This window comes from Gossypium hirsutum, chromosome D12 (genome assembly GCF_007990345.1).
Source record: "Gossypium hirsutum isolate 1008001.06 chromosome D12, Gossypium_hirsutum_v2.1, whole genome shotgun sequence".
Taxonomy (NCBI): Eukaryota; Viridiplantae; Streptophyta; class Magnoliopsida; order Malvales; family Malvaceae; genus Gossypium; species Gossypium hirsutum.
The window spans coordinates 62,521,038-62,545,750 of record NC_053448.1 but is presented as its reverse complement, the minus strand read 5'-3'; the positions used below and the strand labels follow the sequence as shown (position 1 = coordinate 62,545,750).

At 30.5% G+C, this 24,713-nt stretch overlaps 3 protein-coding genes and 1 long non-coding RNA gene across 4 annotated transcripts; 3 read left to right on the top strand and 1 right to left on the bottom strand.

Annotated features, from left to right (window-relative positions):
- Positions 1 to 375: 375 nt before the first annotated feature.
- LOC121224445 (uncharacterized) lies at positions 376 to 998 on the bottom strand. Its single transcript, XR_005922016.1, has 2 exons — positions 848 to 998; positions 376 to 587 (listed from the first exon to the last, which is right to left on the bottom strand). It is a non-coding gene; the product is annotated as an uncharacterized lncRNA (long non-coding RNA).
- Positions 999 to 6,287: 5,289 nt separating this feature from the next.
- Positions 6,288 to 7,000, top strand: LOC107941454 (probable calcium-binding protein CML27). Its single transcript, XM_016875020.2, has one exon. It carries the CDS (start codon positions 6,380 to 6,382, stop codon positions 6,842 to 6,844), a length of 465 nt encoding a protein of 154 aa, XP_016730509.1. The 5' UTR covers positions 6,288 to 6,379; the 3' UTR covers positions 6,845 to 7,000.
- A 6,542-nt stretch (positions 7,001 to 13,542) lies between these two features.
- On the top strand, positions 13,543 to 17,386 carry LOC107941456 (ras-related protein RABA6b). Its single transcript, XM_016875021.2, has 2 exons — positions 13,543 to 13,910; positions 16,927 to 17,386. The coding sequence occupies exons 1-2, from the start codon at positions 13,693 to 13,695 to the stop codon at positions 17,357 to 17,359; spliced, it is 651 nt and encodes a 216-aa protein (XP_016730510.1). The 5' UTR covers positions 13,543 to 13,692; the 3' UTR covers positions 17,360 to 17,386.
- Positions 17,387 to 18,150: 764 nt separating this feature from the next.
- Positions 18,151 to 24,172, top strand: LOC107941465 (golgin candidate 2). The gene is made up of 10 exons (XM_016875029.2): positions 18,151 to 18,426; positions 18,654 to 19,808; positions 21,090 to 21,200; positions 21,320 to 21,379; positions 21,786 to 21,843; positions 22,356 to 22,408; positions 22,700 to 22,792; positions 22,998 to 23,123; positions 23,501 to 23,548; positions 23,637 to 24,172. The coding sequence occupies exons 1-10, from the start codon at positions 18,373 to 18,375 to the stop codon at positions 23,994 to 23,996; spliced, it is 2,118 nt and encodes a 705-aa protein (XP_016730518.1). The 5' UTR covers positions 18,151 to 18,372; the 3' UTR covers positions 23,997 to 24,172.
- Positions 24,173 to 24,713: the final 541 nt, after the last annotated feature.

The following is a 24,713-nucleotide window of genomic DNA, read 5'->3' as shown; positions in this document are numbered from 1 at the left end:
CAATGGAGTGGACTAAAACCACAGATCTCATATCTCTAAAGTTGCAGTAGAGCAGATCACATCAGATTTACCCTTAAGTTGTAACAGAACAAGTTGAAGCTATAAGTCTTATCTCCCTGAAGTTGCAGTGGAGCAGATTAAAGATAGCAGATTTTGTTCTTTTGAGGAGCTACAACATATGAATCCTATCTCCCCGACATTCCAGTGGGATAGATTGGAGCACCAGTTCCTATACCTCTAAAGATGCAGTAGGAAGAAACAAGGCTATTAGAAGAGAAGCACTGAAGAAGTTAAGGCTCAATATGGCCAGGCGCAATTGGGCCTTATAGTCTTTGCTCTGTTCTCGTTACACGACAATGAGCAAAGAGGGGCAGCTGTAATAAGGCCCAATCGGCCTGGGTTTAAAAACAAAAAAAGAAAATAGTATTAACCCAACAAATAAGTAGCCCAAAATAGCCCTGGCCCAAAGCAAAACAAAAAACAAAAAGAACCCTAGCCGCATGTCTGCCCCGACGCCGCCAGCAGTTCCCAGGCGCCGCACGTCACGGAGTCGACCACCCCACGCGCGCCATTTGCTCCACTTTCACCTGCAAATACGGACTCAAAGAGTCCGGATGAGAAAAACAAGCAAAATATATGATTTATTTATTTTATTTTTTTCCTTTTCGGCCTATAAAAGGCCATTAAATTTGTAAAATAGGGGACGAAGATTGCATTAACGAAAATACACAAGGAAATTGAAAGAAACACCTACGTTTTTAAGGTGAACCATTTTTTAATATAGGCTTTTATTCTTTTTATTTCATTTAAAAAAAGAAATAATACAAAAGAAGGGTGAGGGGTTTACCTTCGAAGCTTCGCCGATGAAGCCCAGCCGCGCTCGAATCGGAGGTCCGGCGGAGGGCCAAGGCTTGAGGCGAAATTGTGTTGCGGCGGCCTAGGTTTAAAACCCTAGTAGAGGGGTTTTTTTAGTTTTTTTTCTTTTATTTGATTTCAAATGATTTTTAAGGTAAAAATCTGTTTTAAATAACGGATCAAAACGGCGCCGTTTTAGCCAGGCTTGACCCGCGCGGTGACCCGACCCGAAGGGGAGGATTCGCGCGTTCTGACTTCAGAAGGGAGATTTGCGCAAATGATCCCTCCCTTTTGCAATGCGCCCCAAATTAAACCTTTTTGTTTTTTTTTAAATTAGGCCGCATATTTGATCCGCGTTTCGATTCAGTCCCTAGTTGCGCAGTGTTTTGAGAGGATGGATTAATTTCCACCTGGGTCCTCCTACTGTTGTGCGCATCTTAATTTGGACCTTTTCTTTAGTTTCCATCTTTAAATTGGGTTTCAAAACTTTGTTTATTCTTAATTTAATCCTTAATTTATTATTTTTTATATGTTATTAATTATGTATTTACTACTACTATTATTATTATTATTATTACTATTATTACTATTACCCTTACTATATATATATTCACATTCGCATATTCTCTGCAATAATATATGCATACACTTTTTTTTAACGATTTTTGTAAACACATGCACCTTACATATATATTTTATTATCATTCTATGTGCATACCTTTCATATACTTTTACGTGCATTTATATTTTATATAGATATACATTGTTGTAACATATTTATTCCATATATTTTATAATTTAAATCATACATGCATTCTCTAATATATACCTACACATTTAAATTTTTTTTATAAATCCACACATAAATTTTGTACATACTAAACATTTTTTTTAAATGTGTATTTTATATTTTAGTTTCAAATTCTTTTCACTTTTGTAAATATATACATATATACATATTTTTGTATTTTATCCTTTTTCCACGATTTTCAAATACATATACACGCATTTTTTAGTTTTATTTTGATTGATGTATTCTATTCTATCTTTTTATATGTATCCTTGTACATGTGTGTCAAATATATGCATGCACGTATTTGTGAATTCCTTGTATATTAAACTTGTATATATTTGTAAATATTTATTCATATATGTTTGAAATTAAAGTTGGGTTTCATATTATTCATTAACTTTTAACATACCTTTCGGGAAATATATTTTGGTTTTATCGAAGCATTAAAATCATCATATTTTTACAAATCTCCAAAATGTTTGGCATTCATGATTCTCGTGAAGGATCGTGTCCTAACTTACTGGATCGCGATTATTTTTCGATGAGTTTAGAAAGTCAAATATTTGTTTTGCAATAAATTCAAATTTTAAATAAAAACTTATTCTCGGGAATTCAAAATGTTGGGTCCTAACTTACTGGTCATGACATTTTCTTCTCGAAATAAGAATTGTCAAAAGAAAAAGGCAATATTCGGGTATTTTGAATATTTAAAAACATTGTGCCCTAACTCACTGGGTGTGGTGTTTTATTTCTTTGAAATGCGAATGTCTTTTTATTTTAATCCATTCATGAAATAAAAGTTTCCTTTTAAAATCTTTTCAAATTTTCGACACCAAGGCATTAAAAAAATAATTTGGTACCAATTTTGGGCGTTACGAGGGTGCTAATCCTTCCTCGTGCGTAACTGACTCTCGGACCTGTTTTCTCAAATTTCGCAGACCGAAATTGTTTTTAAGGTGGGCCGATCACACCTTAATAAAGGATCGATGGCGACTCCAGTTTTTGTTTTTTAAGTCGACAACTAAAACTTTTGTTTTCAAAAAAAGAGTTTCGACAATGTACATGGATCAATTTGGAGCAAGGATTTAAACGAGCCAAAAAAACCCATTTGTAATGTACCGAAAAGATGAGGCTGAATAATATGAGATGAGTTCGGCCTCCAACATTTAAGTCTGATTTTTTTATAATATATATTCTTTATTTAATTTTTATATATTATGTCATTTATAACAAATAAGTTTAAGTATATAATACAATAATATAAATATTAAAATATAAATTTAATAAAGGAAAAACATATTATATTAAAAATGATATAATTTTTAAAAAGAGCTCAAAATAATAATATGGGGGTCGAAACCAAACTTGGATTAGTCATTTACAAATATAAATGAGTTTAGGTAAACTTTAGGGTTCATATTTTGGACAAAATTGAGCTTGGAAAAAGTATAAGGTGTACCGATATCACACATGGGCCTGATTCAAACTTAACTCAAACAATGAACACATTTAATTTTAACATGAATAAAAGTTTTATTGGTTGGTCGGGTTCAATGCATAAGTATCTTGGACTCGAAAAATAGGTTATTCTTAAAGCAATAATTGTAATCAATCTCAGTCACTAAAAGTCGATTAGTGTCATGGGTTGCCGTTCAATGCCCATGGCCATTACACAAAGAGCGTCCTATGGAGGTCAATCTATTAAATCAGACTCATTTGACCCACTTGAATTGACCCGATTCTGATAACATATGGAGAAGTCTGTCAACTTAAAGCCTTTGTGGCCCAGTGAAACACTTTAGTAAAATTAGAATTACCAAAGTGAATCGTGCAAGTCTTAAAGGGATAAGATTGTATGAAGTTTAAATTTCTCAAGACTTTCAATTGTGGATAAGCTCTAATCTTAAATGTCGATATGATTCAATTTGTACAGTTAGTTTTGGGAGAGCTCGACTATAAATAGAGGTATTCCCTCTCCTTTTTAATAATTTCGTTCATAATTGTTTGGGAGCATTATTCATTGGTGTGTGTTATTTTCCTTTTGACTTTTTTTTGTTATTTGTTGTTTTTTCGTTTCGAGTTGCTTTTACCATATTTCAGAGTCTTAAAGATTTTATACGAGAATTTTCACTTTTGCAAAAATTAGGCTGACTTAGATAAATTTAAAACAAAAAAATTACCTAAAATCACATAGTTTATGAAATTAAGTTTTAAAGAATTACCTAAAATCACATAGTTTGTGAAATTAAAGTTCTAATCTTGTGATAGTAACTAGTATTTCGTTGATAGTGAAATGATTCGTCCATTACAGTCGCAATAAAGTATTGAAAATCACCAACTTTTTTCATGGTTCGTTTAACATTTATGCAAAAGGCATGACAACCACACAAAAGAAATGCTCTATAAAAAGAAGATCAACCACAAAGAAGGAGAACCTCAAAACATTCCATTATCATGATTCTTTCTTATCTATGATGAAAAAATAAAAATGCAAAATGAGTGATTTTAATTAGTGAGACTGCGAATAATATGATTGAAAAAGTTCATAAAATAATTGAGAAATCAAAAATCAATACGAATCAAACTACTTGAATGATCTTTGAGACACAAGATAAAAGAATTATATTGAGTGGAATCAAGTCAAAGGTTTTTATTAAATTTATAATTAATTTTAATTTTTATGATTTAAAAATAAATGTTTTATATTTAAAACAACGGATAAAAACTTTAAAATTTTAGCAAATAATATTTTAAAAAAAAGTAAAGAAAAAAAACATAGTCTTATTTTTTTAAAATAAGTTAAACAACTTGAAATTTAATACAAAAAAATTAAAAATAAAATGTTAATATATACGGAGGTACCTAAACTTGGAAACTTATACCTATTTAGTATGTAAACTATTTTTTGGACCTAATTAGTATCTAAATTTAAAAACCGTAAGTTAACTTAATACCTTTTTTAGATATCGGACTAGCACTGTTAAAATATGTTGACGTGATACTAACAACCAATAATATGGTGACATATGATAATCTCACATTTGACATGAGGCAAAAATAATTATTTTATAATTTATTTATTTATTTGTCATGTGTCACCATACTATTAATGGTCATTATCACTGTCACTTTAACATATTTTAACAAGTGTTAGTACCTAAAAAAATCAAATTTACATATCAAATAAATAAAAAAAATTAAATTTCAAATAAATAAAATTTATTAAATTAGAATACTTTCGTATATATTTAACTAAAAATAAAACAAATTATTATAAACAATTTAAAAATCTAAAAAATCATACCCGACCAAACTCAATCAAATCAAATAAGTAATTTTCGATGGATGCATATGAGCATATACGGAAGCAGCGTAAAGAAGGCGCGTGGAAGCGGCGTCTGCACCTCCACTAACCAATGAAATTGAAAAGCTAATAAATTTAATCCAATCTACTTGTAAAAGAACACGCCTTCTTTTAGGATCGTACGCGTTTGGGGTTCACTTATTTCCATCTCAATTCGACATTTATAGTAACTCCTGTAGACATACTTTTTCCCTTAAATTTATTTATAAATATTTAGGTAGTATGTAAATTATTTTTTTAACTTAATTGATACTTAAATTTATATTTCGTCACTTAAATTAATAATTTTATATTAATATTTCTCAATATACCATTTGATAAATATAAATTTTAAAAATAAATAATATATAATTTAATAACAAATAATAAATATTTTTGTGAGATACAAATTCAAATGTCAATTTAATATGTTAGAACAAGGTGAAGGGGCAAATTACTCATTCCCATGATTTAATTTTATTTTCCTTTTATAAATATATCAAAGTTATTTTTTTATAATTGGGTACGAGGAATAAAGTTGTTTAAAATGAATAAAATTATAAGCAAATAAAATTTTGAAATTATATGTTAACTCTTATAAAAATATATAACTTAATTTCTAAAGGTGAGAGTTGATAGCCTAATTAGGTGAACTGGATTTTCTCGATACTTGACAACTTTTATTAAATTCTTTTTAATAACTCTTGAAGTATCATGTGTTGCTCGTACAAATTAATTGAATTATTATTTTGTTATTATAAATTACCTAAGGTATATAAATGTCCTATCCATAGCTCCATTAATTTGCAAGGTGATCCTCCTTCAATAAAAACGATCACCTGCAAAATCACAAGCAGACTAGGGGTGAGTTTGGATGGGCGGTGCATTTACCTGCGGTTAGTGTAAAATCAGCGGTGGCGGTGAGATTAGATACTGTAGCGATACTGTAGCGTGAGACAAAAAGTAAGTTAAACGCACCGCACCGCACCCAATCGCCGATCCAAACTCACCCTAGGTATAACATTATAAAACCATTACAAGTTGCTTCCACAATTTTTGTTTCTAATTTGTTTTTTATTTTTTAATTTGATATAAACAAAAGTTTAATATTCTTTACGTTATTATTTAATTTAATTTTTTTATATTTTAAAATTTTAACATTCTCATAATTATGCAATAAATAATATCCACAGAGTTAATTTCAATTTTAATGGAAACCAATTTAATTACCGGTCAAAGTGGGCCCTTTATTATTTTCTTCCTAATTTCCCTCCCACGGCTATAAAAGCCCTCCAAGTCTGGTTCTAAACAAAGTGACCTACATTCCCTTAAAAAGCTTCATCCACGGCAGCCCAAACTCCGCCCAAACAGCCTATCTGGCCACCGTCATGGAAAGCACGGACGAACTCAAGAGGGTGTTCGATCAATTCGACGCCAACAAAGACGGACAAATCTCTGTTACGGAGCTCCGCGACGTATTGAAGGCAATGGGATCCAACTACTCAGAGGAAGAGCTCAAGCGTGTCATGGAAGACATCGATAGCGATCAAGACGGTTACATCAACTTCTCCGAATTCTCCACTTTCTGGTCCGCTTCTTCCGACGCCGTTAACGCCGCTTCGGAGTTGCGCGAGGCCTTCGATTTGTACGATCAGAACAAGAACGGCTTGATCTCGGCAACCGAGTTGCACCAGGTCTTGAATCGGCTGGGGATGACGTGTTCGGCCGATGATTGCGTCGGGATGATCAAGTCGGTCGATTCGGACGGCGACGGGCACGTTAATTTCGAGGAGTTTCGGAAGATGATGACTGCTTCTTCGATTCCCAGCAATGGCGACGGATCTAAGCCGTAGGATATACGGTGATTAATTGATTCAAAAAACTTGGATCAAAGGTAGCGTTTTAGAGATTTTTCTTAGCTTGTTTTTCATATATAACCGTTCATAATATGTTCTACTTGTTCAGTTCTCTCAGCTTTATCGAATTAAATGAAAAATGCTTTGGTTCCATTACTGAGGATTTTATTTTTTTTCCTTCATTTTTTAATGAAATTTTCTCCCTTCCCAAACAGAAAAGAGTATCTCAGTTAATTAATTTTCTCTTTTTTCTTATAACATTATATTAATGTTGAACCGGTTTTAAAAATAAATACTTGAGTAGATTAAAATATTTAAAAAGGTATAGATTAACTGTTACCTTTGTTATTTATTGTAAAGGTTTGACTAGGTCAAACGGTTGGCTGCAGAAATCAAAGAGCCTCGTATATCCCCCCATTAATGAATAAATTACGATGGACGAATCTATCCACCTTACGCTCATTCGTTATAACAGTTAACCATCACATCACAAGAAACGAGTAATGAGTAAATGCATAGCTACAACAATTGACCACCACAAGAAACGAGTAACGTATAGACTTGCTTAAATTATTTATAAGGGAAATACGCCCAAAAATAATGGAATTCGTTGAATGATGTCTTAAAATTTATTAATGACTTAAATAATATTATTTTTTGAACATTTCTATATTTATTTTTTTTTATCTTAACATGTGAGTTTGGATGGCGGTGCGTTTACCTACAGTTAATATAAAAACAGCGGTGACAGTGAAATTAGATATTGTAACGATACTGTAGTATGAGACAAAAAGTAAGCTAAATGCACCGCACCCAAGCGCCCATCCAAATCCATCCTTAATTGAGAACTAATGATTTACCCAAATCGAGATTCAAACTTAAGATTTAGGTTTTTTAAGACTTCAATCTTACCATTAATGCTATATTTAGTATAATTTTTTAATTTATTTTAAATCTCATATTATTATGTAAATATCGACGTGTTGAATTACCCAATCAAGCACACGTATAGAAGTAGTAGTACATACAAGAGGTATATCATTTGCGAAAACTCGGATCTATAGCACGTTGATTAAGACGTTGCTTTGTTTATATATTTGGGTTCTCGAACCATTTTTATGTATACTTTTTAATTGTTGTAAATAATATGTCTAAACTAAAGAGAAAAAATAAAAACAAGATACTTACAATAGAAAAGTAAGAAGAAAAAAAAATTGAAATAACTTAATATAAAAATAAGAGAGTGGATATACATATATATAATTCACCCAGATTTAGCGATTTGAAGCATAGAAGGTTCTCAATTTTGAAGTAAAGTCCATTCAACTATAATAAATAAAAATTGGTCTTCAGAATCTACTATCTCGTGCCGTCTGCAATTTGAAGTGGATTAGAAGCTTTGTTGAACCAAAAAACAAAAGTGAAAGTAAAAGGAGAGCAATAATCTAAAGGCAGAGGTCTTGCCTTTTCTCATCTTATTTATAAACTACAAAAATAAAAATTAGTATGTCGTAAAATTTCACTTTAGATCCTAAAAGGTGAAAAGATTTCTATTCAATTATTTCAAAAATGATAAAGTTATAAGTAAATATAATATAAAATTATATTTTGACCTCAAAAAAATTATAATTCAATTACACTCTCTATTATAAGTACAAATATAATACAATCGTAAATATAATACATGTGCGAATAACAATAAAATCAAATTAAATCAATATAGTGCACAAATAAACAAATAATCGAAATATATTTCTTACGCTTTTATAAACGTGGATTAATGTTAATACTGTTTGAAGATAAGGGATTCTAGAAATATTTTGAAACATGCCTTGAATATTCTTCGGTTTGCTCTGGTCATACCATTAGAAATTTATTCTTGGATTTGAATTATTGTTGAAGGAATCTCAAGGTTTATGAGTAAAAGTCAAAAGCCACCGTATAGGCCAAATTATTCGGTCATGGAGTGCTTGTCAATTATGTCGCCCCTAGGGTTTAAAAGTGGCCAATTAATTCAATGTTGTGTTATGGTTTCCCTATAGTATATGAATTTTAGTGGCGGGGTCCTCAAACTTGGTATTGTGTAGGTAAGGTTGAGATTAATTGAGCATACATGCACCTAAATGTTAGTGCCCTAAAGCACACATATCATTGTATTTGGAGGTTTAATTTAATATTAAAACTTTTTTTTTACTTAAGTACTTAAATTTCGTTTTAAAATTTAATTTAATATTTAAATTTTTTAAGTTTGATAATTGAACCGAATTGAATTCACATATAATTACTTAAAAAAACATAATTTAACTTATTATTTAAACATTTTCGAAAAAAATTTAAATGATTTATAAAAGATTTGGTTCCAACTTTAGGTTTATAATTTAAACTCAAAATAAAATTCTTGGCATCTCCCCCCATTTATTATATGATCTCTCAAAAGACATAAATCATAATAACGTCCGTTAAAAAATTATATAAAAAATAAATAAAACTATGATATCTTATGTGTAGGTAGTTTTCTAAATTTATTCTGATCTTTTTAAAATTTATATAAAAAATATAAATTTGATTAATGTGTGGTACCAATTTTTTACGAATATTATTATAAATAAATATAATTTGCTAATAAAATATGCTTTCAAGGCGGAAACTAGGGATGTTTATTCGGTTAACCGACCCGAAATAACATTAACCGACCTTTCAAAATTTTTAATCGTTAACCGAACCGAAATTTTTTCAAAAAAAAGTAACCAAACCGAATTTTTTTCGGTTAATTCGGTTGGTTAACCGAATTAACCGAAAATTATATATTTTTTATTTTTAGTTAAAAATTAATCAAATTAACCGAATTAACCGAATTGAATCACTACATAATTAAATTATTTTTAGACTTTTAGACTTTAGTTTTAGTTTTAGAATTTTATTTTTATTTATTAAATTATTTGTAATTTTTATGATTGGGTTGGGTTGGGTAATTGGGTTGGGTTGAATACTTGGGTTTTGATTGGGTTTAGGTGAATAGTGGGCCTATTTATATATTATAAATTTATTTATTAATTTTTTCGGTTAAACCGAAAAAATTCGATTAACCGACCGATTTCGAACCGAATTAACCGTTAACCAAAAAATCAAAAAATAATTAACCGACTCCCGACCGAAAAAATTCGGTTAACTGACCGATGAATCAGTCAGTTAACCGAATTTTTTCGGTTTTACCTAAATTTTACACGCCCCTAACGGAAACTATAATGATATGGGCCTAGGTCAGCAGTCTTACATTTTATGAAGTTGAAGATGTGGGTTTAAACTTATGCACAATTGAGTAATTTGGACCCCAAAATGTTAGTATCTTTCAATCTTATTAGGCCTAGAATTAAAAGCCTGTGTTGAATGCATTCGGATCCAACTTGAAAACATTAATTAATAAAAAAACGAAATAACCAAATCCAAATTAATCGGTTTAGTTCAATTGGCCATCACAAATTGGGTATTTGTTTATTTTTACCATGACCCTTAAATAGAAGAAATTTACGTCTTTTTAATTATTACAATAATAATATCAATTTAATTAAAATTCAATTAAAATATAATTTTTTACATATTAAAAGTGAATTAATATATATATAATTATGAAATTATGTTAAAATTTACCTTTCTACAATTTTTAGACTAATTGAATCGAAAACTAATATCTTGACTATTTTGATCACTGTCTTATTCTATGAAAATTCAAACTTACACACACCCTATACACACTATGCTATCACATAAATAAATGTACTAATCAGATCTTAATCTCGAACATGAATGAATTTATTTTAGCTAATAAACCTACTACTCAAATTGATATTTACATGATTACTAGAAAATATTCATCAGGCTTTAAAAAAACAAATTCAAAAAAAAAAAACAAAAGGTAGCTAAGGTGATCCGTGATCATGGAGGTTCACGTTCACGTAATCATCTGTCTGCCTAATAATATGCTATGCATTTATCCTCAATTAATCTATTCTTTTTGGACACCTTTTTACCCATCATTCCTATTGCATTTAATTTGTTTAAGATTTCATCACCCTCACCCGAGTTGCCACCTTAATTCAACTCAGTTGAGTTGCTTTTAATTGTTTTATTTCAACTCATTCAATTTGATTGGATTGAGTTGAGCACCTAAAAATATGAAGTCTGAAAAGTTAATTCATCTGAACATTAGTTCAAATAGCATATTAATTATTTCTGTTAAAAATTTCATCTATCTGCACTATAAAGAAAATTAATGTGGCTGATAAAATAATTATATAGTGATACGTGGCATGTCATGCATACATCATGCTAATATATAAAGACTAGTTTTTAACAAAAATGACCAATTTACTATTTGACTTAATGTATAGAAACTAATTTGTTCATATTTTAAATAAAAATAACAAAATGTAATCCAACTCTTAATATAATAATTTTTATAATACTTTTACCCAAGCTAATATTTAATATAAATAATATAAAAGATTAAAGGGACCAGGCATGCGGCTTGGCTTTACGTTTGGTCCATTATGAAGACGACAACAAATAACAAGACAGGAGAATAATAATAAAAGTATAAATATATTTTTTGGTAGAAAAAATTATAATTCGTATTTAAATATGTTTTAATTATATGTATATAATAATAAATGAAAAATGCTTTTTTTTTGTTTTAAATGTTAGGTCATTCTAGACATTAACATGCTATTTTTTTTTTAAAAGAAGAGTTTAAAAAGATTCCTTAAGGAAAAGGGAAGGTTTTCTACCCACAAAAGGAATTGAAAATTGTTTTTTAAGGTATAATCAACATTTAATCCTTGAAATTGATATTCTTTTCAATTTGCTCCTAATTTTTTTGGTTCACTTTAGCTTTGAAATTTACATTTTTTTTCTAATTATGGTCAATTTGATGACATGGTAATTTGAGATTGTGTCACAATATTAACAACTTTTTTTTTATAAAAAATTATAAATTTTTAAGTGATGATCGTGGCATATACCAAAATTGAAAAAGGTTTCAAGTTTCAAAATTAATGTGAACCAAAAAATGTTTAAGATCAAATTGAAATAAATTGTCAAGTTGAAAATTAAATGTTTTTTTTAATGCTAGAATTTTATTATTTATTTTGCTTTATTTTATAGAAAACGTGACATTCATTTTCTATACTTTCCTAGACATCTAAACTAATAATTCAATATGCTATAAACAGCTCACATAAATGTTGTCCTTTTTTTTTTCCCTTAAATTTTAATTTTATAATTTTTATATAATTCCTAAAAAATAATTTTTTTATTCTACCATATTTGTTGCACATAAAAATGTTGTACGTTTTAGGAGGTTTAGCATATGGAAGGCTTGATGTAAAAAAATTTTTAATTTGGAAAAAAAATTCAATTTAATCCATAAATTTGAATTTTGTTAAAATTTAATATCGCGTCATTTTATCGAAAAATTTTTAAAAAATATATAAAATATTAGCTTTTTTAATTTCTTGGTGATGATGTGGCATAATTTTATAATACCACATCATCACATTTTAACTGGATTTAAGTTAATAGACCAAATTGAGAAAAATTACTAAATTTCGAGACTAATATAAAAAAGGATAGTTTAAGTACTAAAATGAACTTAATCGACAAATTCAAGGACCAAAAATCAGATTAATCCTATATAGAATGATTAAACATCATTTCAGTACCTAAAATTTTGAATATAGAATTAAGCCCATAATACAAAAACCACGATGCCACATAAAGGCCCAATAATAAAAAGACACGTAATCATAACAAAGAAAAAGCATGACAACACATGGAAGAAGATAATTGAGCTACTCTGTCCTGCCCTTTCCTCCCCACAGCCTATTTATTTGGGAAATTGATTAGCACTAAGAAGATTATAAAAAAGAGAGGTTAAAACATGTCATAGGTACATGTACTTTTACTAAATTTGGAATTTAATCCATATACTTCTATTTCTAGAAATTTAGTCCTCTACTCTTCAAATTTTAAAATTTAGGTCAAACTACTAAGATTATTTTGTTAAATTTAAGTTCATTATAACATCATTTTTTAGCTACATAAATACCATTTTTTTAATTTCAAAACATCACACCAACAAATTTAACAAAAAAAATGTTAACAATTAGACTTGTATTTTAAAATCTAAAAAGTAGAGAGATTAAATTTCTGAAAATAAAAATAAAATGACTAAATTCTAAATATGTGAATAGTATATGGACCAATGGAGTATTTTAACCCTAAGAAAGTTATAAAAATGTTAAAATGTCATAGATCCCTATATTTTTATTTTTAGGAATTTAAACTATTTACTTTTCAAATTTCAAAATTCAGATTCAATTGTTAACACTGTTAAGATTATTTTGTTAAATTTAAGTTTATTGCAACATTAATTTTTTAGATATATTGCTACCAAATGAGTATTTTTTTTATTTCAAAATGTCACATCAACAATTTGAACAGAAAAATTAACAGTATTGATAATTGAAGCTGAATTTAGAAATTTAGAAAGTATAGGGATTAAATTTCTAAAAATAAAAGAACATGGATTAAATTTGAAATATAGGAGGACTACAGGGACATATGACGCATTTTAACCTAAAAAAGAGGGGAAGGTTAAGCTTCATAATATTAGTGATAATCAACATCAAAAGCAAACAGCCAAATAATATGTCTTTTTACCTATGTTTTCACATGTAAATATAAACACACTCACAAAAACAAATAGAAAAAAAGAACTCAATTTCTCTTTGTGTTTTTTGGCTCTCTTTTAATTTCTTTTTAGCTTTGCTCTGCTTTTTAATTCATGTATGGCTGATTCATATGATGAAGAGTGTGATTACCTGTTCAAAGCGGTGTTGATCGGTGATTCCGCGGTCGGGAAATCGAACCTTCTCTCGCGGTTCGCTACTGATGAGTTCCGGTTGGATTCGAAGCCGACGATCGGAGTTGAATTTGCTTACCGGAATGTTAAGATCGGCGATAAGGTTATCAAGGCTCAAATATGGGATACCGCCGGCCAAGAAAGGTAAACTCTGTTTTCCATCACTATTTTCTTTTTGCTTTTGATTATGCCGTTTAAATGTTTTTTTTTTTTGAGATGATGAGTTGATTATTGTGTTAATCATGTGTTTTATTAGTTCAAGGAGATGAATATTTGATTTGACTGATTTAACTCACTAGAATTCAGCTGGAGCATGAACTACCTGAAACTGACTCAGTTAACAGTGTCTCTCCGTAGGAACTGATTTCATGCATATGTATGATAACTAGTGAGTTAACTCGGTCAAGCCAAATCATATAAATTCATCTTTCCAGCTACTTGAGTTGCTGATTCAAATGGATATCGGATAAATGGAAAAATAATAAAAAATAATAAGCATGTCCTTTTTTTTTCCTCTTCTTGGTGGGACCTAAATTGAATTTAAAAAATAATAATTTATTTTTAGATAAATTCGATATAATTTAAATCTTATCCCCTAAGTAATCCAAGGAAACCATCCTAAAATCCTTTAAATCTCTAAATTAGAAAATATTATAGCCTTCATCGTGATGGAACCACTTTTATATTATTACAATAATAATAGTACAGATTGAATTAAAATTCAACCAGTCGTAATAGTTTGAATTCAGATGGCAAAGAGTAGACTGTCATCTCGGTCCCAATAATAGATTTATGGTTTAACCTTTTAATTTTTTTTTTGAAATAACACTTTAATCCCTCTTAAATGAAATTATGATTCATTTCTACTTAAAACAAATACAAATAAGTTGTCAGCTTTTGAAAATTGTTTATCATGAATTCTTCTACCATGCTTGTGAATGTTATTTGTTTTACTTGAAGTGGCAAAATGGTCCATTTCCTTTTGGTTGAAGCCATATTTTTGTTTCACCCTTTTTCTACAAGCTTTCTTAATTAGGTCCAAGCATCGTTTTTTTAATTTGATTTTCGACTCATAAATTTTAAAAAATCATAATTATAGGATATACATTTATATTTAATTTACCATTAATTCTTTAGTTTTTTATTACAAATGTGTACGAAAGTAACTTAAAATATTATAATATATATTAAAAATAAAAAATCAATAAACCTAATCTGATAGAATTTGATTAAGTTTAAGTTCGTTTAAAAAAAAGTACAACATAATAACCATAACTTTTTTATAAAATAGATTAGAATTGAATCGTTATCACCATGATAGTTGGTACTTTGCTGGTACTAGTCATATCATTTCAGTCCTAAATTGGTATCAAGTAGTTTATGTTCAGGTTTGGTCAAAATTTCAATGCGTTTTAATCATTTTATTGTGTTTCGGCCTGTTGCAGTCAATACTGACTTATACCGATGTGTATTAGTTGATACAAAAATTTGATATTTTAAATCAAATTTTAAATCTTTTTATCTTAACGGTTTTAGTTTTTCTATGATTATAGTTAAATTTAATAATTATTAAATTATCAAACATAATCAATAATTTTAAAACTTATATTTACATATAAATATATTTATATAGATCTGAAATATATTTATATTTATATGTATATAATAGATAATTTATTTTTTACTGAAATAATATTTAATTTATTAACAAGCTAAAAACTAAGCTATAAAATATTACACAAAAACATATCAATATCGTCATTTAGTAATTAATTATCACACCATTTATAACCCATTCACATTGTAAGCGAGAGTTAACCCCTCACTAAAACCCTACTTTTGTTTGGACTTTTATGATCTAGAAATTGACAAATTTCATTGTTGGTAGGAGGTTAGGTTTAGTTGGTATTTGGTGAAAACTACTAAAGTCAAATGCCATTACTTATGAAGTGTATATTTTTTTTAGATTTATCCTAATAAAAGTTAACAGATGAAAATAGAGAGAGATTTACAAAGTTTCATTTGTGGGGAATTGATATACCCTTGATACGTTTGGAATCAGTTTCTTTGTTCTTAAGTTTCTACCTCGTTAGTTACATCACATGCCTCAAATAACGCTCCAGATTTTGAATTAGCTTGTACGTTTTTCCTTCTGACTCATTATTAACTTATATATTAAATATTAGTTTGGATATCAACTGAAATATATTAAAAATATATTAATTAAATTTTAAACACCTTTGTTTCTATTGTATAAGTAATTTATATTTAAACACCTTTGTTTGTATTGTATAAGTAATTTATATTTGATGTGTGTTTTTTTTAAAGAAATAATTTTGACTCTATTTCATCGCCACATTCAAGTTGTTCATGTAGTAGGCATACATTATGTTTAAAATTTGGTCAACATTCTCCATGTCATATTTGGACTGGTATTTAATGTCCAAATTGACATTAAGTTGATGAAAAGATGTGATTGATACATTATTGATACTTTTAGTTATGAGTGTAAATGAGACATTGATGCTCACAAGTTTGAGCTTGTTCTAACTTCGAGCACTGTAAGACTCAATTTAAATGGTTTATGAGTCTAGTTGAGCCATTTATTTTAATATATTTTTATATTATTGAAATATGAATGAGCTTAATCAAGCTTGAATTTGAACAAGTTCAATTGAGTTCGAATTAAAGCTTAAGTACGAGAATTGATAAACAAGCTTAATCAAGCTCGAGCTTAAGTAACTCAATTATGTTTCAAGTTGAGCTCAAACTTTGAAATTGATATTTGATCAAGCTAAAGCTTACCACTATTTGAATTTGGCTTAGCTCGATTACACCCTTATTTTGAGGATTCAATTAAAATGTTTTAGAATTTGGAGACTTATTTGAAGTCATCCACAATAGTTTAATTTACATAAATAATGTCAATTTTAGTCAAGAATATTTGAATTGGATTGGACTGGCCGAGGTATAGTCCAAATAATGATTTTGAACTTGTTAGATTGAGAATCAATACGAGCTTATTGAACCGATAATCGAACCAAAAAGTTTTATCTTTTAAAAATTTTAATTTTTTTTAATTGAACCAGTCGGACAAACAATTTAATAACATGATGGTTTAACTATCAATCTCATTATAAAAACATTGATTTTCGTGCAGATTCAGAGCAATTACAAGTTCATACTATCGAGGAGCATTAGGTGCAGTGCTAGTGTACGACATAACCCGAAGAACAACCTTCGAGAACGTGAAGAAATGGATGCACGAGCTAAGAGAGTTCGGTAATTCGGATATCGTAGTCGTTCTTGTTGGAAACAAATCTGATCTCACCCAATTCCGGCAAGTCAGCGAAGAAGAAGGAAGGAATCTAGCAGAGTCCCATGGTTTGTTTTTCATGGAAACATCAGCTCTGCAAAATTTGAACGTGGAAGAAGCATTTTTACGAATGATCACAAAAATTCATGAAATCACGAGTAAAAAATATTTAGATTCTAAATTAAATGATAATATTGGTAGTCTTAAAGGTGGAAAAGAAATAATCAGCCTTGATGAAGTTACTGCAACGAAACAGTCAAATAATTGTTGCTACTAGTTTTTAGATATTTTTATTTGCAATTTATTTTTGTGTGTTTTTTAAATTCTCATTAGTGTTTTGTCTTAATTTCTGATTATGGTATTGATGATATGAATGAAAAAAAATGTAAAAATATATTTATTGAAAATTTAAGTAAAAATTAAGTGAAATTTTGATTGAAATGATGAATTTTAAAATTTAAAAAATTATTGTAATTTAGTTTTAAGAAGACCTTAAATTGAATAATTATAATGCATTTTTATCATTACCAGTAAGTAAACTATTAATAAATTTATCTTTGGTCATTTAATTTAAAAAATTATAAAATGATTATTGAATCATTTAAATTTTTCATTTAAGTTATTGAGCTGTTAAACCTACACCAATCAAATGTTCTTCTTTCTATTTTTTTCTACAATTTAATTTTTTTATATGAAATAATTTTGATTGTCACAAGTGTACGAATAAAAATTTAAACAACTTTTTTTTTCTAATCTCATCAAATCGAATTGGATTTAAAATATTTTCTTTTACTCTTCAATGGGTATTGATTTAACATATCGCTTGTCGAATTATTGCTTGGAGTTTGCTGTCTAATTTAGTAACTGAAATGAAAATTTTCAAATAATTTAACGACTAATTTATAATTTTTTGAAATTTAGTGAATTTTACTGTAGCTCACCCAAAACTTAACTAACTTGGGGCATCTCATTAGGTCGCCTTTATTAGATCAAAGCCCATATCGCATGATCTCAACGATCCAAAATGAGATGCACAAATTCTGTAGCTTATGAGCCTTTGATCGCCCAAATCCAAAGGCTGACGGGACCCAATGTTCTCACCAACCTGTCGTTTTGGCACTTACTCCCCCCCTTCGAATTTCTTCCTTCCGTTCTTCGTCTTCTCTGCAACTCCAACATTTTTTTCCCCATAACCACAAAAATTAATTAAAAAAGGCTTTAGGTTAAAATGTGCTAATTAGAAAAGAAAAAAAAGAGAAGAAATAAATATAAAAAAAGAACGAGGTTCACATGGAAAATTGGATCTCCTCCAAGCTCAAAGTTGCTGAAACTCTCCTTCAACAGGTAAGTTTTAAAATTTTTTATTTTGTTTTATTTTTTGTTCGAACATATTTTTAATTATTCTAGTTTCATTCTTTTTCTCAAGGGAGAGGTAATGACCATTTTGAATTTTATGGATCTGATTTCATTTCATTGTTCACTGTGCTTTTTTTTCTTTATATGAATAGGAAATTTTGAATTTGATTTAGAGTGGTTTTAAATTGTAACTAATTATGTGATTGACGGCTCAGATCGATCAGCAAGCGGCGGAGTCGCTTAAGAAGAATGAGAAGCCACTTTCTGATGAGATTAAAATTGATACTCCGACGAAAACAGGTGGGGTTGTGTCTTTAAAGGATCAATTGAAAAAGAAACCACAAGAGAATTATGATTATCAAGGGAAATTATTCAGTGATCAAAATGCTAAAGTATCTAGTAATGATGATAGTAATAGTAATAAGGCAGTTAATGTTCCAAATCTGGACAAAGAGGTTTCGAGTTCGAAAGCTTCCGTGAAACCTAAGACTTCGCTTACAGATAGTGATTGGACTGAACTTCTTAGTACACCAAGTCATGGGACCGGTTCTTTGGGGAACACTCGTGGTAATGTGGTGTCTGGGATTCGGGGATTGGGGAAGGATGCACGGAGGAAAGGAAAATTAGGGTCTAATTCGTTGTCGTTGGAAAGGAAGAAGAATGAGAAAAGCGATGTTAGTGCTAGCAAGTCTGTGAGGAGATCAGATATTGTTTCTGGAAATAAGTTGAATGGGAAGCCAAATGAAGGTGAAGAATCGAGCTCTTCAGGGCGTGCTTCTAATAATAGCATTGATATACAGAATGATGGTAAGACTTCGGAAGGGTTGAAATTGAATCACGAGGTCACTGATTCAATCTCTATGGTGAAACTGAAAGATGACATGGATGAAGAAAATGGTTGGCAATTGGATTCTGGAGACCTTCTGTCTGATGCTGAAGGGTTGTCACGATCTGTAAGCAAGAACCATTTGCCTCCAAACATGCCAGAATTGGGAAATACTGACGGGGTACCTGATGTGAAAATAGGAATGCCTGATGCTCACGATCAGTTGGTAACTACTGTAAGTGAGAAATCCAAGTCCACCGGTTCATCCAGAAGTTTAGTCTCCAATGATGTGAAAAGGACCTCTCAGCCAACAAGTAATGGAAGCTCTGATTCAGATTCTGATTCTGATTCTTCGTCTGGCTCTGAAAGTGAACTTGAGAGGGAGGAAAGGAGGAGGAGGAAGCAGAGGATTTTGGCTGAGCGAGCAGCAGCCAAAGCTATTGAAGCTATCAAAGAACGAGAGAATATGGTTGCGAAATTAGAGGGAGAGAAGCAGAGCTTAGAGAAAATACTTGAGGAAAGAGCCAAACAACAAGCAAAAGAGGTAACATTACATGATCCCTTTTACAATGTTACATGAATGCATGCACACATTTCTTCCTTCCTTTTATGGAGTTGATACGAAAATATTTTGTTATAACAACGGGCATTTCTTTTCTCCAAATTTCCAAGATTATACACTTTAAATCTAAAATGCTTAACCAAGAAATTTGTTACTTTCACAGGAAAAATGTAATGCATAATATGTTCTTTTTGGAGAGTTGGGTGTTTAGTGGCTGAGGGTGGTGGTGGTAGTGGGAACCATTAAAACTAGGATATAGGATTACTATGTTACTTGGACTTAGGTGTGAGTATTTGATGCAAGTTTGTGCCCGGCACAAGTATATTTAACTTCTAAAATTTTCTATGTATTTAGATGGTCATATCCCAAAACTCATGTCCAAATATGCGTTGGACATGGGTGTGAATATAATTACTTAAAGAAAAATGAAGAGTTGGGCCCGGAACAAGATGTTAGGATTATCCATCCTGCAAGTTCTGTATATTGTTAAGATAGAATGTATGACTTCTTAGCAACTACCCTCCCCAGTCTCTTCAACCCTCATTTTTCCTTCTCTGTAAAACCCAGTTATAACTTAGAACACTAAAAATTTAAGTGCTATGCCTCCAAGGTCTACCTCTTCTAATATATTTGTTAAGCTAGAGTGACAACTTGACAGAAATAAAGACTATTAACACAGCCAAGGATGGAAAAGGCTGGACAATGTTTGCACACATGAATCATTATTCACTTTGAATTGGAAAGAGACCATAGACATGTTTGCAGTATTTTTTTTCCTGTTTTTTTCATTAATGATTAGCAGCTAATCCCAAACTACATCTAAATGGTTTATGCCTACAGTTTTCCTCTTCTGAATGTATGCTTACAGTTGTTCTGAATGTCAATGAAGTTGATGTGGGACAAGATCATGATCATTCACATTCCATGATTTTACTATTTAAGGAATTATTAGAGTTAGAGCTATAAGGTTATACTTGGTATTTGTGTGTACAGTAGTCTAGAAGTATTATTTCATTTTGTTTCTAACGGTGAAGAACATTGAGATCAGAATATTTGATTTTATCCCTAGATTTAATTTTTGTCTTATTACTCTGATTTTCATCCCCATTTTATTCTACTACTGAAAGATCCATCTGTTTCACCAACTTTCTCCCTTATTATCCCTCCATCCTCTGTTTCTCTTCTTTCCCCTTCCCTTGACCTACAGCAGAAGTTATCTTCAACTCTACCACTAATGGCTTGTTATCTTCTTACTTGAATTAGGCTTCAGAGCTACAGACAACTATGATGGAAATGATGGAAGCTGTTGAGCTAGAAAAGCAGAAACATAATAATACTAGAATGGATGCCCTCCAGCGATTAGCAAAGCTAGAGGTCCTGCAACAATGGATTTAAAATTCCTATTTCATATTTCATTGGACTCTTCTCTCCATATTTTTGTTGGTTATTTATGTCCTGAAGTTCTTGTTTCTAAATATCACTAGTAATTGCAGACCAGAAATGCTGATCTTGCAAGATCACTTGCTACTGCACAGAAGAAACTTGAAGTAGAGGTATGATAAACTTCTAATATCAATTGTCTGTTGGATCTATCATCCTCCTTTATTGCAGTTTTATGTCATTAGCTTCTAGGTTCTAAAATCTGGTTTTTCTTTCATTTTTCTTATTCCAGACTGTGCTAATTTTCAAGCTTATCACAGAAAAGATGGTAGGATAAACACACATAACAAAGAAATAAGGAAAACCAACACTGGTGTTTTCCTATATAAAATGTATAATGGACTTTACTTGGTAGTGTCTTTTATTGGCTTGTTGATTAGTTCTTAATTTACTAGTTGATCACTTAGGAATGCATAGATCTATTCTAAATGTAACTAACATCATGATGAAAGAATTTCTTGCCTCATCCTGCCATAACCTCACATATTTTGCTCATTACGTTTTAGCTTTTTGGATCAGATTAATCAGATAGCAGATCTCCGACAACAGATAGAGTTGAAAGAAACAGCCCATGAAGGTATCTAATCTGTTATTTTTATCGGATTATAGTTTCTTGAAAGAATTTGGATGAACCTGCACTTATGTCCTATCTCAACCCCAATAAACAGGAAAGAGAAGAAAAAAAATATAAAACCACTGGCCTTAAATGAGTTTATGCATAAAAATAGAACAAGAATAAATATTTATTATAGGAAGTAAATTGTGCTAGGATTTTTGCTACTTTTCCTCTTATAGTTAATGAATGGGAATGTAAGTATTTCAACCAGTTAAATTGATTAAAATATTACAAGTGCATTTTAGAGATCATATTGACTGTAATGCTGCTGCTTGCAGCATTGGTTAGAATTTAGATATATCATATAATTGTTGAGGATAACATAATGTTTTATAAGTATTAAAGTTATCGTGCAGTGCACAAGATTCCTGTTTTGCAGGGCATAGGAAAGGTCATCTGCAGTTTCTTGATTAATACTACCATGAAATAATCCTATCCGGTTTAGTAAGTATTGATTCTTTCTCACCTTGTAGAACTGAAGAGGAGGATCTCTAGTAGTTATCAGAGCGGAACTTATCCAAACCAAGTGAGTAAATTCTTCATATCTATGTTACTCAAACTTGGGTATGTGTTGAATACGGGTCTGTGTCTAACATGGATATGTGAATTTTTTTGTTCCAAGTGTTTCCATGTATTTGGAGGATTTTTGGAATGTCCTATCCCCTATACTCATGTCCAAATGTGTGTTGGATATGGGTATCGGACATAGATACTCTGGTGTAACATAGCATCATATTTCCTGATATTTTCAGCAAAAATACTTTTGGCCATTTTTGGGTCATCTTTTCTATAATCTTTTTATTTCAAATTATTGTAGTTAGCAGCTTCGAAGGGAATTGAATTCGAATGTGAAATACTTGAGGCCGAGTACTCTCTTGTCATTGATAAAATTGGACGGCTGCAAGGCAAGGTTAGCTTCCTCTTTCGTTCTATCTACAAAAATCACATTCAATTATATAAATTTGCATGAATTGAGAACTTGCATGAAATTCAATTTCTCCATTGAACTCAACTATATGTATCTACATGTTTTTCTTGATATTTTAGATCTATTTATTCGTATAGAAGTGTTTGAGGTTTTCTGTATGTCAATTCAATCTGCTTATTACAAACAGGCAAAACAACTGGAAGCAAGCATTGAATTGACAAGGAAAGAAATGGAGGACCCAACAGAAGTAGAAGTTGAGCTTAACCGAAGGCTCGGACAGCTAACTGATCGCTTAATTCAGAAACAAGCCCAGGTCTGTCTGAATAAAAAATAATCATATTGATATTTTTCCTGTCTAGCATGTCATAAGGTACTTGAGCGGAAGGATAAGAGTGATCTTAGCAAGCTTTAACTGAACTGCTCTTTATGTTTGGTCGGACTTGGGTCTCCACTTTACCGGGCTCATTGCACAGAGAGTTTAAACTGTTTCATCTTTTAACATGGCGTGAATGATGATCATGTCAAAACAGTAGCAGACGCCAACATCAGTGGAAAATCAAACACAGTCTGCAATAAGTTAATTGAAGAACATCAATATCAAATATTAAACATCATTTCTCCTGCTCCTTGTCGGATCAAATAGCAATAAAGTCTCATTCATTCACTCCGTTGTTTTTTCTTTTCCCGCAGGTTGAATCTCTCTCTTCCGAGAAGGCAACATTAACGTTCAGAATTGAGGTTGATATTATTTTACGAACAATTAGCAGTACAAATTTTCAGAACCAAACAACTAATCTTTTGTACTTTACACTCGTTGCTTCTCCAGGCAGTTTTGAGGATGCTGGACGAGAACAGTTCCGTGAATACAAGCGATGCAGCATCAAGCGATTTGGAATCTGGAACATGGGATCTTTCCGATTCGAAGTTGAAGCCTCTATTCAAGGACAAAATCCGTTCAGGCAAAAAACAACTCGGATCTATAGTGAAGCAGTTAGATGCTATATTCGTGGCCGGTGCAATATTCCTAAGAAGAAATGCTGCAGCAAAACTCTGGTCTCTGGTCTACTTGGTATGCCTTCACTTTTGGGTCTTGTATATTCTGATGACACATTCCCAACCGTCGGACGAAGGCCGATCTGGTGCTGTCATGTCCTTGGAAAACATTAACAACACTGCAAGCGGGTAAATTTGCCGTTTAATGTATTGATTGCCATTTCTTGGCCTTAAAAACATTTTGAGAGGTCGTAATTTATATACTTGTGCAGTGTTTTTGTTCCCCCTACGAAAATCACAAACAGATTTGTTGCGAGTTAGAAGCACTATTATTCGAAACTATTAGTGAGAAATATACATGCTTTTACATTCTTTGGTTCTGTTTTTTTTCCCCTTTAAAAAGTGAAATTTGTTCATACAATTCACACTTAAAATATTTTAGGTTAAGTTTTGGAAGTCAAGATAGCCCTTGTAGGATTCTCGTCAGCAGACCTGTTAAGAGGTGTGTCAGTTCTGAAAGAAAATCTCTCATAGGAGTCAACTTCTAACATGGGTCAAATTCTTCTACTAATTTTTTTTACTGTGCATGAATTGTAAATTTAGTTCATATAATTTAGTTTGACCACTTTTAGATTGATAGTAAACTGATTAAATTAAATTATGCAATTTCTAAAATCTTAAGCAACAAACATAGTATCACATACGTGTCAAGTTGTTATTTTCCTATCAAAACTAAAATTTCAAAATTCGAAATCTTCATATTAAAAATGATCAAATTGAAAAACATGAACTACATTTATAACTTTACACATAACTAAAGATTAATAAGAAAATTTAAACAAATGGATTTTAAAAACTGACATTCAAATCATGATTGAAATGTACATAAATTAAAATTGATAAATTCGAA